Source organism: Carassius gibelio, chromosome B22, assembly GCF_023724105.1.
Source record: "Carassius gibelio isolate Cgi1373 ecotype wild population from Czech Republic chromosome B22, carGib1.2-hapl.c, whole genome shotgun sequence".
In the NCBI taxonomy this organism is placed as follows: domain Eukaryota; kingdom Metazoa; phylum Chordata; class Actinopteri; order Cypriniformes; family Cyprinidae; genus Carassius; species Carassius gibelio.
In genome coordinates this window covers 29,594,994-29,607,222 of record NC_068417.1, presented here as the reverse complement: position 1 = coordinate 29,607,222, position 12,229 = coordinate 29,594,994, and the positions used below count along the sequence as shown (strand labels likewise).

General features: G+C 36.6%; 1 protein-coding gene across 1 annotated transcript in view; it reads right to left on the bottom strand.

The window, feature by feature from the left end:
• Window positions 1–7,086: 7,086 nt before the first annotated feature.
• Window positions 7,087–12,229, bottom strand: part of p3h2 (prolyl 3-hydroxylase 2) — a 47,079-nt gene continuing 41,936 nt past the window's right edge. The window contains exons 13-15 of the mRNA XM_052591129.1: window positions 12,115–12,190; window positions 11,891–12,031; window positions 7,087–8,223 (exon numbers count right to left, since the gene is read on the bottom strand). Coding sequence (XP_052447089.1) covers window positions 8,131–8,223; window positions 11,891–12,031; window positions 12,115–12,190 — 310 coding nt within the window. The 3' untranslated portion in view covers window positions 7,087–8,130. The remainder of the gene's footprint in view (window positions 8,224–11,890; window positions 12,032–12,114; window positions 12,191–12,229) is intronic.

Here is a 12,229-nt window from a genome sequence, read left to right as displayed (position 1 = left end):
CATTTTAGATCCATAAAATAATAATAATAAATAATACATTCAGATTGTCTGTGCAGTATCTGTTCCTGGACAAACGACCCAAAGGAATATCCAGAGGCCAGACAGCACTTCAGATTATTAAGCCTGATGCTAAACTTCTTGCTGCGAGCCCGGAAATACATGAGAACTCATGAAAGGTAACATTTGTCTTTTTGTTTTGCATAATTTTAATAAAGTGACAAAGACCTGGAAAAAAAATCCTGTACTTTTTATTGGTGTAGTAAAAATAATTTTAACAAAGAAAAAAAAGATAATATGAAAGTGTTATCTATAATAATATGACATAAATGTTTTAGTAGTGCATATGAATATGAATATATATGATTAGTAACTACTGTTCTCCTTGCCAGCTCCGTCTGTTTATTCGGCAGTATATAAATCTTCAGTTTGTGTTTTTTGTTGTTGTTGTTTTTCTTTTTACTTTTTTAACTTATTAGAGGGGCAGAATACCACAAGCAACTTTATTTCAGCATTGCACCAAGCAAAAATCTATTTTAATCATTGTAGTAAAGATCAAGCACAGGTAAAAAAAAAAAAAAAAAAAAAGATAAATTAGAGGGTTAGTTCACCCAATAATTCACCCTCATGTTGTTCCAAACCCATAAGACCTATAATCAACCTCAGAACACAAATGAAGATATTTTTGATGAAATCCGAGAGCTTTCTGACCCTGCATAGACAGCAATGCAACTGAAATGTTCCCAGGTCCAGAAACATTGTAAGAACTTCAATAAAACAGTTCATGTGACATCAGTGGTTCAACCTTAATTTTTACAAAGCAGCAAGAATACAATGCAACATTTCAGTTACATAGCTGTCTATGCAGCGTCAGAAAGCCTCCGATTTCATCAAAAATATCTTCATTTGTGTTCTGAATGAAGGTCATATGGATTTGGAATGACATGAGGGTGAGTAAATAATGACAGACTTTAATTTTTGGGCAAACTATACCTTTTAAGAAAAAAAAAAAAAAACATCAGAGTGGGTACGTTTACAGTTTAGGGTGCCTCCTCTATTTTAATATGCATGAGTCGCCACTGTATGCAGGCAGTGATCCTAAATATGTTGCCAACCAGAACCTGTGTTCCATCACTGCATTTGTCTTCAAGAACAGGAATATCTCTCGTAACCATGCAGAAGTACCATCCGCTCTCATTGGTCTTGATGGAATTAATGGTGAATATTGACCAACTGGTATTGTCTACTGGATAAATGGGCCCTTTTTCAAGTAATCCTACTGTTCCAGAGTTACAGTCTAAATCAGTCGGGCTGAAGTACCATCTCAGTTTATTTCCACTCGGCTGAAAAGTGCAGTTGATTGTGACTGAGTCTCCTTCCCAGACTTTAATGTACTTTGGTTCCAAATAGACGTTTAGTTCTGGATTTACACTACTGACCAGAGCTCCTGTTGTGGTCAAGAAATAAAAATGACAGTAATGTATTTACTCATGCTAAAACAACAGTGTTTGGAATATTGATGATATTGAGCTTGTTGTGAACGTGATTGTTTCATTTAGTGCAGTTTATTTTGTATATCCGTTTAAATTTTGCATACAATGTAAATTGTAAAATGTGCACAAATAGTGTTATCGATAGTTAAACAATTTATAAAATGACATATGTGTCTGTGTCAATATATATGCTGAAAATATACAGAGAAAATCATTGCTAGATAAACACATTGTGACTTTTTAGTGAGATAAAGCTTCTGTGACTTGCCCCAAACATATTTATTTCACAAGATATTTCACTTTCTACATGTTATATCAAAAATGTTTAGGCTGTTCATATAAGTCTCACTTACCTATAACTAAAAGAAGAAAGATTGTACTGGACAGTCGATCCATGTTCAAGTTGGACACGGTTTCAGCATATTATTTGAAATCACCCTGAGATTAAACGAAACAACAGTAAAACAAGAGATGACAGTGAAGTTCCTGCAAATGATTAATTCAACTTACACCGATCAAAAACAGCACCTGGAGTCTTTATATGAGGACACCTGAAGCTTTCTCATTCACTCGTGATGGTTAAAGCTGGTGAAGTCTGGCAGAAATACTTACAGTAAATGGGTTCCTGTGTGGTTATGCATATATGTAAGTGTTATATAAATAGCTTCTGGTGGCGTCTTCCTGTAAAAGAGTCTACTAGAAATTAGTGAATGGGTGCCATCAGAACGAGAGTCAAAACAGCTGTTAAAAACATCACAAGAATCCACAAGTAATCACCATAACTCCAGTTCATCAATTATTTTTTTCCAGAAGTGATATAAATGTGTTAAAATGCCTTAATTGGCTTGTTTTTAATACAAAAAAGTTTATTTTTTTCACTTCACAAGATTTTATCTAATGTACTGGAGTACGTGCGAATTAGTAATATTTTTCATCAGCTCTTTTGCACTCTCATTCTCTCACGGCACCCATTCACCGCAGAGGACCCATTGGTGAGCAAGTGATGAAATGATAATTACTCAAAATCTGCTCTGATGAAGAAACAAAATCATCTCCATGTTGAATAGCCTGAGGGTGAGGGAACTTTCGGCATATTTTTCCTATTTTTTTTTTTTTTAAGTATCTGAAAAAGCCTGATGGAACTTAAGGGCAAGCCAAAGCCACTAAATTAAACCTCAGATTGAAACCCTATTTTCCCTACGTGTCAAATATTTTGCATGTGTTTGTACTGCATAATGTATATTAAAGTCACTGCAAGTAAAGGAGACATATGTATAATTGAGTCTTTAATTTAAAATACATATTGCAAACATTGTGCATTGCATACAGTAAAAGCAGAGTTAAATACTCATGTTATTAAATATCAGTGAGAAAGTGGCCATCATCCTTGTTTAAATTCAACAAGAGCTGAGGCAAATGTGTAAAGCACATATCAACTACACACAGATAGAGATGTTAAACAAGACAATGAATTTGAAAGGAAAGGACAATTAATATGCCAGATTTAAGTTCAAATTCCTTGAAACAGGAACAAATAGCATCTTTTATTAAAAAGGTTCCTAACATCAAATGCTGACGCTTGCTATTATAGCCGTCTACGATCAAACTAGAGCATAGCTTGAGTCAGTTCATTTGTAAACAGTATAAATTAACTCATCTGAAAGCACAGTGGTGTCACAATGTGAAGGAAGCTAGTTCACCATTAAAACAACTGACAACTGACTAACTTTAACTTTTAATATTTATTCAACAATTCTAATCCTTAGCTTCAGCTCAGGGTGCCATTATAGAGAGCATCATGACGCATGTGTGTACTACATCAGCAGCATCACGCACATGCATTGTTTACATTTGGAGGAGAAGAATTGTTGAGTAAAGTCGTTATTTTTGTTTCTTTGTGCACCAAAAGTATTCTCGCTGCTTTGTAAAATTAAGGTTGAACCACTGATGTCGACTGGACTGTTTTACTGATGTCTTTACTATGTTTCTGGGTCTGGGAACATTTCAGTTGTATTGCTGCCTATACAGAATCAGAAAGCTCTCGAATATCTCCATTTGTGTTCTGAACGAAGATTTACGCTTCATTTTTGGGGGCGAAGTATCCCTTTAAGAAAAAAAAAAACAATCAGGGGTGGGGGGCTACAGTTTAGGGTGCCTCCTCTAATTTAATATCCACGACTCGCCACTGTATACAGGCAGTGATCCTAAATATGTTGCCTACCAGAACCTGTGTTCCATTACTGCAGTATCGTAAGAGAACCGGGATGTCTTTTGTAACCTTGCAGAAGTACCATCCACTCTCATTGGCTTTGATAAAAGTAATGTTGAGTGTTGACCAATCTTCATTATACTCTTTTAAAAATCTCTGTCCTTCAGGTATCTTGTTTTCTGTTTCACAGTCTAAATAAGGTGTCTGGCTATAATGCAAGCTCACTTTGTACTTTCCACGAGGCTGAAAAGTGCAGTTGAATGTGACTGAAGCTTCTTCACAAACTTCAATGCTCTTTGGTTCCAGATGGACGTTAATTTTCTCCTCTTCAGGGGTACTATTGAAATCTCCTGCTACTGTACGTATGTCAGGAAAAGAAAAGAAAGATCATTTATTGTCTGTTGTTAGGTACAAACAATAGATATATGATTGGAAAACTGACCTTGTGAAAAGCAAAACGTTTTTAACATTTCTTGATAATAGTTGGCAGATTTAAACTCCAAAAAATAAATAATAAAAAAAATAAATGCAAAATATGTTATAACTTTAATTACTCAATCCACACCTCAAACCAGCTACTCTGGGTCTATCAACCAATGACTTTATTTGTCCTTTTTACATATCTTGTCCATAACTACACTATAACTACTACTACGACCTGTAACTATGTACAGTACAGACCAAAAGTTTGGACAAACGTTCTCATTCAAAGAGTTTTCTTTATTTTCATGACTATGAAAATTGTAGAGTCACACTGAAGGCATCAAGGGTTATTTGAGCAAGAAGGAGAGTGATGGGGTGCTGTGCCAGATCACCTGGCCTCCACAGTCACCGGACCTGAACCCAATCCAGATGGTTTAGGGGGTGAGCTGGACCACAGACAGAAGGCAAAAGATCCAACAAGTGCTAAGCATCTCTCGGGGAACTCCTTCAAGACTGTTGGAAGAACATTTCAGGTGACTACCTCTTGAAGCTCATCAAGAGAATGCCAAGAGTGTGCAAAGCAGTAATCAAAACAAAAGGTGGCTACTCTGAAGAACCTACAATATGACATATTTTCAGTTGTTTCACACTTTTATTGTTATGTATATAATTCCATATATAATGCCACATGTGTTTATTCATAGTTTTGATGCCTTCAGTGTGAATCTACAATTTTCATAGTCATGAAAATAAAGAAAACTCTTTGGATGAGAAGGTGTGTCCAAACTTTTGGTCTGTACTGTAACTACAAATTTATTTAAATACAAATCATTCAACAAACAATGTTAGCAGAAGATATTATAATCTGGACAAAGGCTAAATGTCTTTTTTAGCTCAGTGAATATTTCAAAGGGTATGTTTATTTTTGAAAGTCAGTTTCTTTGTCAAATATCATAAAGCCTTGAATACATTCAGTTTAAATTTATTATCCAAGGTGTAACACACAGTTAATACATTTTTTCTTTATAATAGTGGGGCATGTTGTCACAATGGGAATGTACCATTTAATGACATGGTATAAGCTGTTTAACAGCTTCTTGGCAAAACATAAAGAGCAAAACGGTTGTGAAGCACAAACAGATTCATGAAACAGCAACAAATGTGAAGACCATTGTTTTTGTCCATAAATACTTTAGATAATAAATTGCATAAATGTATGTACAGTATAACATGTAAAAAACTGAATTTACTTAAGCTAAATTAAGAGACCTTTTTTAACTAAACATCAGAAACTTACATTCAATATCACTTGCTAAGTGAAACACACATTTGTGTAATCCGACTTAGACTTAAAATCAAATATTTACTGAGGAAAACGCCTTTGTGTCGATTAGCCAAGGATATATTTTAATCATGAAGTTTCAGAAACAGTCCATCCCGAAATATTGACCAATTCTTTGTGGTAAATCTGAACTTTGTTTGAAACAAACTAGGCTTTAAAACAGAATGAATTTCACTTAACTGTGAGTAAAAGAACAAGGATAATACTGCACAGTCCATCCATGCCTAAGATGGGCACAGAGCGGGTCTTAAATAATAACCCCCCTCAAAACAAAATGGTCTGAACAAGAAGAAAAAGACTCTTTTAAAAGATAGATTCAACTTCACTGAACACAACACCTGCTGTCTTTAAACAAGGACGTGTGAATCTTCCTCTCGCTCGTGGTGATAGTTAAAGCTCTGGCAGAGATATCTAGACTGGTTCCTGTGTGGTCATGCATATATGAATAGAGCTATCTATTGATACCTTATGAAAGAGTTTACGAGTTGTATTCCTGTAGAAGCTTAAGTCTATTAGTGAAGTAACTGCAAATGATTAATTCAACTTGCACTGATCAAAAACAGCACCTGGAGTCTTTATATGAGGACACCTGAAGCTTTCTCATTCACTCGTGATGGTTAAAGCTGGTGAAGTCTGGCAGAAACACTTACAGTAAATGGGTTCCTGTGTGGTTATGCATATATGTAAGTGTTATATAAATAGCTTCTGGTGGCATCTTCCTGTAAAAGAGTCTAGTAGAAATTGTTCAAACGACATTGTCCTTTTTCTCATGGCCATTTGTAACATGAATTTGCTAATTATATGGTTTTATCTACTTCCAGTTATTCCAGCTGAACAAAAACAGTCTTTATGCTGATTGATAGCACAAACTGGTATTTGTTATTATTTTAATGTATTGTCATAATTATGAACACATTGGTTTGTTGAGCAAATAGTTTAATTGTTATACACACTTTGCTATTCTTCCAGTTATTTACCTATAGCGACTAATGCATTGAAACAGATTTGGAGAAATTTAGGTAACCATTACATCACTTGCTCACCAGTGGATCCTTTGTAGTGAATGGTGCCGTCAGAATGAGAGTCAAAACAGCTGTTAAAAACATCACAAGAATCCATATGTAATCACCATAACTCCAGTTCATCAATTATTTTGGCCAGAAGTGACAATTAATGTTAAAATGTCTTAATTGGCTTGTTTTTATAAAAAACGAGTTTTTTTCACTTCACAAGACTTTATCTGATGTACTGGAGTACTTGCGAATTAGTAATATTTTTTTATCAGCTCTTTTGCACTCTCATTCTCACGGCACCCATTCACCGCAGAGGACCCATTGGTGAGCAAGCGATGAAATGATAATTACTCCAAATCTGCTCTGATGAAGAAACAAACTCATCTACATGTTGAATAGCCTGAGGGTGAGGGAACTCTGGATATTTTTACATTTTTTAAAGTATCTGAAAAAGCCTGATGGAACTTAAGGGCAAGCCAAAGCCACTAAATTGAACCTCAGATTGAAACAGAAAATGCTGGCATTTTTTTTTCCTACGTGTCAAATATTTTGCTTGTGTTTGTACTGCATAATGTATATAAAAATCAATGCAAGTAAAGGAAACAGAAGTATAATTGAGTCTTTAATTTAAAATACATATTGCAAACATTGTGCATTGCATACAGTAAAAGCAGAGTTAAATACTCATGTAATTAAATATCAGTGAGAAAAAGTGGCCATCATCCTTGTTTAAATCCGACAAGAGCTGAGGCAAGTGTGTAAAGCACATTTCAAATACAGAGAGAGATGTTACAGGAGACAATGAATTTGAAAGGAAAGGACAATTAATATGCCAGATTTAAGTTCAAATTCCTTGAAACAGGAACAAATAGCATCTTTTATTAAAAAGGTTCCTAACATCAAATGCTGACGCTTGCTATTATAGCCGTCTACGATCAAACTAGAGCATAGCTTGAGTCAGTTCATTTGTAAACAGTATAAATTAACTCATCTGAAAGCACAGTGGTGTCACAATGTGAAGGAAGCTAGTTCACCATTAAAACAACTGATAGCTACGGTATCTTAATTTCACAGAAGAATATACAGTAAGTATATAACTGTGCAAATACTCATTTTTCATAGTCTGTTTCATTAGGTAACTCGGATTATGTCTAGTTAAGTTAACTTGAATATAAAATACATCTAAAAAAGCTATGTATATATGTTGTCGTACAGTGTCAATTCACTCTTTGGTGATACGAATGGCATTTGATTCAATAAAGCCAAAGTCAAACCATACTTTCCTTGATAGAAATTGAAATGATGTTCCCGGTTTCTTTTAAAGTCAACATTAAAAGATTAAGAACCCATTTTACTTCCGTAATTTGATGTAAACAGGAGATTTCAACAGAAAAGTGATCGTGAAAACTCACTGATCATGGAATAATTTTGAGTGGATTTTGATTTCATGTTGACTTTAAAGGTATGAAACCAAATAACTTTGAACTGGGATTTGATATGCACACATAGGCCTTATAATAACAACAACAACAATAATAAAATTCTCACAAACAGTAACTAAATATGACACAGTAAAAAAATAAAATCATTCTGATCATTCAATAAATAAGTAATGACGTGAACCCTGTGCTTTGTCTCCCATTGGTTGATGGACTATAACTCGTCTTTTGGGTTTATTTGCAGGCCGTGGTCCCACGTGTGCTGACTATCAAGGGCTTGAATCACCTCATCAGCTTGAAGCCTCTCCTGCAATTAGATTTAACACACATTATATTTCATCATATTTTATCACATCACCAGAAGTGTAAAGTATTTGAGTAAATGCAATTAATTACTGTACTTTAGTATCTTCTTGGAAACTAAAATTTTAATGAGTATTAAAGATATTAACAACTTTTACTTTTTGAATGAGTATCTATACTCTTTACTCCACGACATTTGTAACGAGTGTTTGCGTTTATACATTACATTTTGGATGGCACCTAGTAGGGCTGTCAAAATGGCTGAAAAGCTAACTAGAATTTTGTACTTGCGTATTATCAGTATTCAAATTATATTCGAATTCGGGCTTCTTTCCTGAGGCCACAAGAGGGTGCATTGCGCGAAATATTAGTAAAACACGTTTCTTAAAAGCAATAATATAACATGACAATCTTAAAAAATAAAAAGTGCATAATGTACGTATCGTACGTTGCAGGGTGTAACCAGCACAACCAGAACTACCAGTGACGCAAGTATACATTGATTGGCCAGAAACTTATGAAAACAAACTCTGTGTAAACATACTGTAAACATTGTGTCAACTTATTTCGCAAGTATGGTGAACAGCGTTAAATATACGGACGCTGAAGTGCTTGCACTCCAACCAAGTGTAGCACTGTGACTTCCAGATATCAATGTAGAATCTTAATCCTCCTTTCTGTTCTTTCAAACGCTTAACGTATACATCAACATTCCATGTCCGTTATTGTGAATTCAGCGAGACACAACCAAAACACAGCTCCAATCACAGTGTTAATGTTATTCTTCTTTGTTAATGTTGTTGAATGCAGCGCAAAATGGCATCGCTGTCGACCAGCTTACTTTATATGCTAGTACACACTGTCGATGTGAATGAAACCCTTTAAATGGTACTGGGAAATAGGTCGTGAAAGATCATCCCAATACTTTAGTACTGTACATTTAGATCTGGAACTAAAGCCGTGAAAAAGGCCCTAAAGTGCACTTTCTTCATTTAAAAACATGAGATGTAGCTGGAAGGGGAAAAAAACACCATAAAGTCTTGGAGGTTGGATATTCTGTGCCTATATTTGCACCTATATACCTATATACTTCAGTGTTTTCACATTCCATCTGTGAAACCAGAATGCAAAGGTTCCATTACCATTTGGAGAAGTTGTGGCCTAATGGTTAGAGAGTCGGACTTGCAATCGGTTGTGAGTTCGAGTCCCGGGCCGGCAGGAATTGAGGGTAGGGAGATTGCATGTACAGTTCTCTCTCCACCTTCAATAGCATGACCTAGGTGCCCTTGAGCAAGGCATCGAACCCCCAACTGCCCCTCTGTATAAATGGCTGCCCACTGCTCCGGGTGTGTGTTCACAGTGTGTGTGTGTGTGTGTGTTCACTGCTCTGTGTGTGTGCACTTCGGATGGATTAAATGCAGAGCACAAATTCTGAGTATGGGTCACCATACTTGGCTGAATGTCACTTCACTCACTTATTCACTCACTCACTCATAGCAATAGCACAGCTGTGCATTATATATTCAACCCACACAACATAATGGGAGACATGTCATATTCAAAAAAGGACAAATAGTTGGTGTGTGTTTTGTTGGCGCATCTGTAACCAGGACAGCATGTTTCTGTGGTGTATCGAGAGCCACAGTTTCCATTGTAATGTTGGCATACTACCACAAAGGATAAACCACATCTAACAGGAGTATCTGTCGATGTAAGAGGAAGCAGTCTGAAAGGGATGTGACCTAGATTGTATCCAAAAAACAAAACCACTCCCCAACTCACTGCTGAATTTAATGTGTACCTCGATTCGTCAGGAGCTCCACAGAGTCAACATTCATAGTCAGGCTGCTGTAGCCAAACATGTGGTCACCTGTGCCCATGGCAAAAGTCTGTTTCAGTGATCCCAGAGCAAATCTTGGGCTAATGGATAATGTGAAACCTACTGTTCTCTGATGAGCCCACATTCACTTCCACATGGTTGGTTTTGGCTGCAATATTGTTGCACGCTCTAGGCCCACTACTGGTGCTAGACAGGCAACACTACCAAACCATCCTGGGGTGTACTAGGGGTGTAACGTTACACAAACATCACAGTTCACTACATACCTCAGTTTTGATGTCACAGTTCGGTATGGTTTTAGTACAGCGGGGGTAAAAATTAGTCAGTCTATTGTTCATTATCTGTTCATCTTCACATCTCTCTCTTCACAGCAGTTCATTCAGTGTACTGTTTGAGTAAATGAATTACTGCGGGATATTGGTTTGATTGAGCTTAAGTCATTTGTGGATTTAAAGCGTATTGGAGACGCGAACCGTTTCAAACGATTCAGTTCGATTTGATGAACTGGTTCAAAAAGATCTGGTTACATCGAATGATTTGTTCGCGAACCGGATATCCAGACTGCTTTGTTTTGAACTCTCTCTCACAACAGACACGAAAGAGAAGCGATGTTGAATAAAGTCGTAGTTTTTGCTATTTTTGGACCAAAATGTATTTTTGATGCTTCAACAAATTCTAACTGACCCTCTGATGTCACATGGACTACTTTGAAGATGTTTTTATTACCTTTCTGGACATGGACAGTGTACCATACACACAGCTTCAATGGAGGGACTGAGAGCTCTCGGACTAAATATAAAATATCTTAAACTGTGTTCCCAAGATAAACGGAGGACTAATGGTTTTGGAACGACATGAGGGTAAGTTATTAATGACATAATTTTGCTTTTTGGGTGAACTATCCCTTTAACTATATAAGATTTCATTACATTAATATAGTATTTAAGATTACAATTAAAGGGTTTGCCACGGCGCTAGAGTGATGCAGTGGAGACAAATTGTTGAATAAAGTCATTGTTTTTATTTTCTTTGCGCTGTAGCTTCGTAAAATTATGGTTGAATCCCCAGTGTCACATAGATTATTTTACAGATGTCCTTACTACGCTTCTGGACCCTAATTGTGGTTATTACAATGGGAGGATCACAGAGCTTTCAGAAATCCCTTACGTAAGGGATAATGTACACCCAGCTGGTCATTCTCTCAGAATAAACCCCCGACAGGGTGATCAGGTCTTGTATCAGCCTGAAGGTATAAGAAGTATTAGATATCTGAAGTTTGAACTGTATTTTACAAGCCAATTTTCTTCAGTGTATATAAATGTTTTTGTGCTCTTATAGAGGTTTTATATAATGCCCTGTTTATTTCACAAAAAAAAAAATATATATATATATATATATTATATACGATATGATATGACCCCTATAACAGTGTACAAGTCAAACCAGGTACAGCACTGGCATTCATTTAAAGTGGTCAAGGTTCACTGAGATGCGTGTAGAAATACTCCAGGTCAAAGGCCTTAGAAATGTGCGCTAAGTAAATATAAGCAAGATGGGCATCATTTCAGTGTACTGTGAGAACAGGAAGTGGTTTGGCGGCTTGACACTTCACTGGTGGGTATAACACTTCTGAACAGCAGGCCATATGCGGCTCAGGACTTGTGCTTAATGAACATTGGAAAATTCCACTTCCTCTAAAATTACATTTTCCAACTAGACAGAATTTAGTGACATAAATACATACATGGCGCCGTGTAAATGTCACTGGCATTACTAAAAGCTAAACAAAGACTGAATGTGCTCTTTATGACAGACATGCACGATTTCTCACCAGTTCCCTGTAGAGGGGGTCTAAAGTGAACCAGAGCGCCACAGCACAGCGCTGCCCCCTAGTGACCGCTCGCACACCGTGTGGATTCTCACCGCCGGACGAGAACCCCACCATCCGCCCGCACCTGGGCTTCACTGAGGCCTGCGACGGGAAAACAGAGCGCTTAAATGCCAAACTCCACCCGAGATGACAGATGAGCTAAACGCACAGTAATTTTTCCTCACGGTGACAGTCTTGGCATCCATTTCTGTAAAGATGAATTCTCCACCATCAAAATCCCCGTTCAGATACAGCAGGGCACTGAATGACCGTAAAAAAGAGAGACGGAATATAATTAAT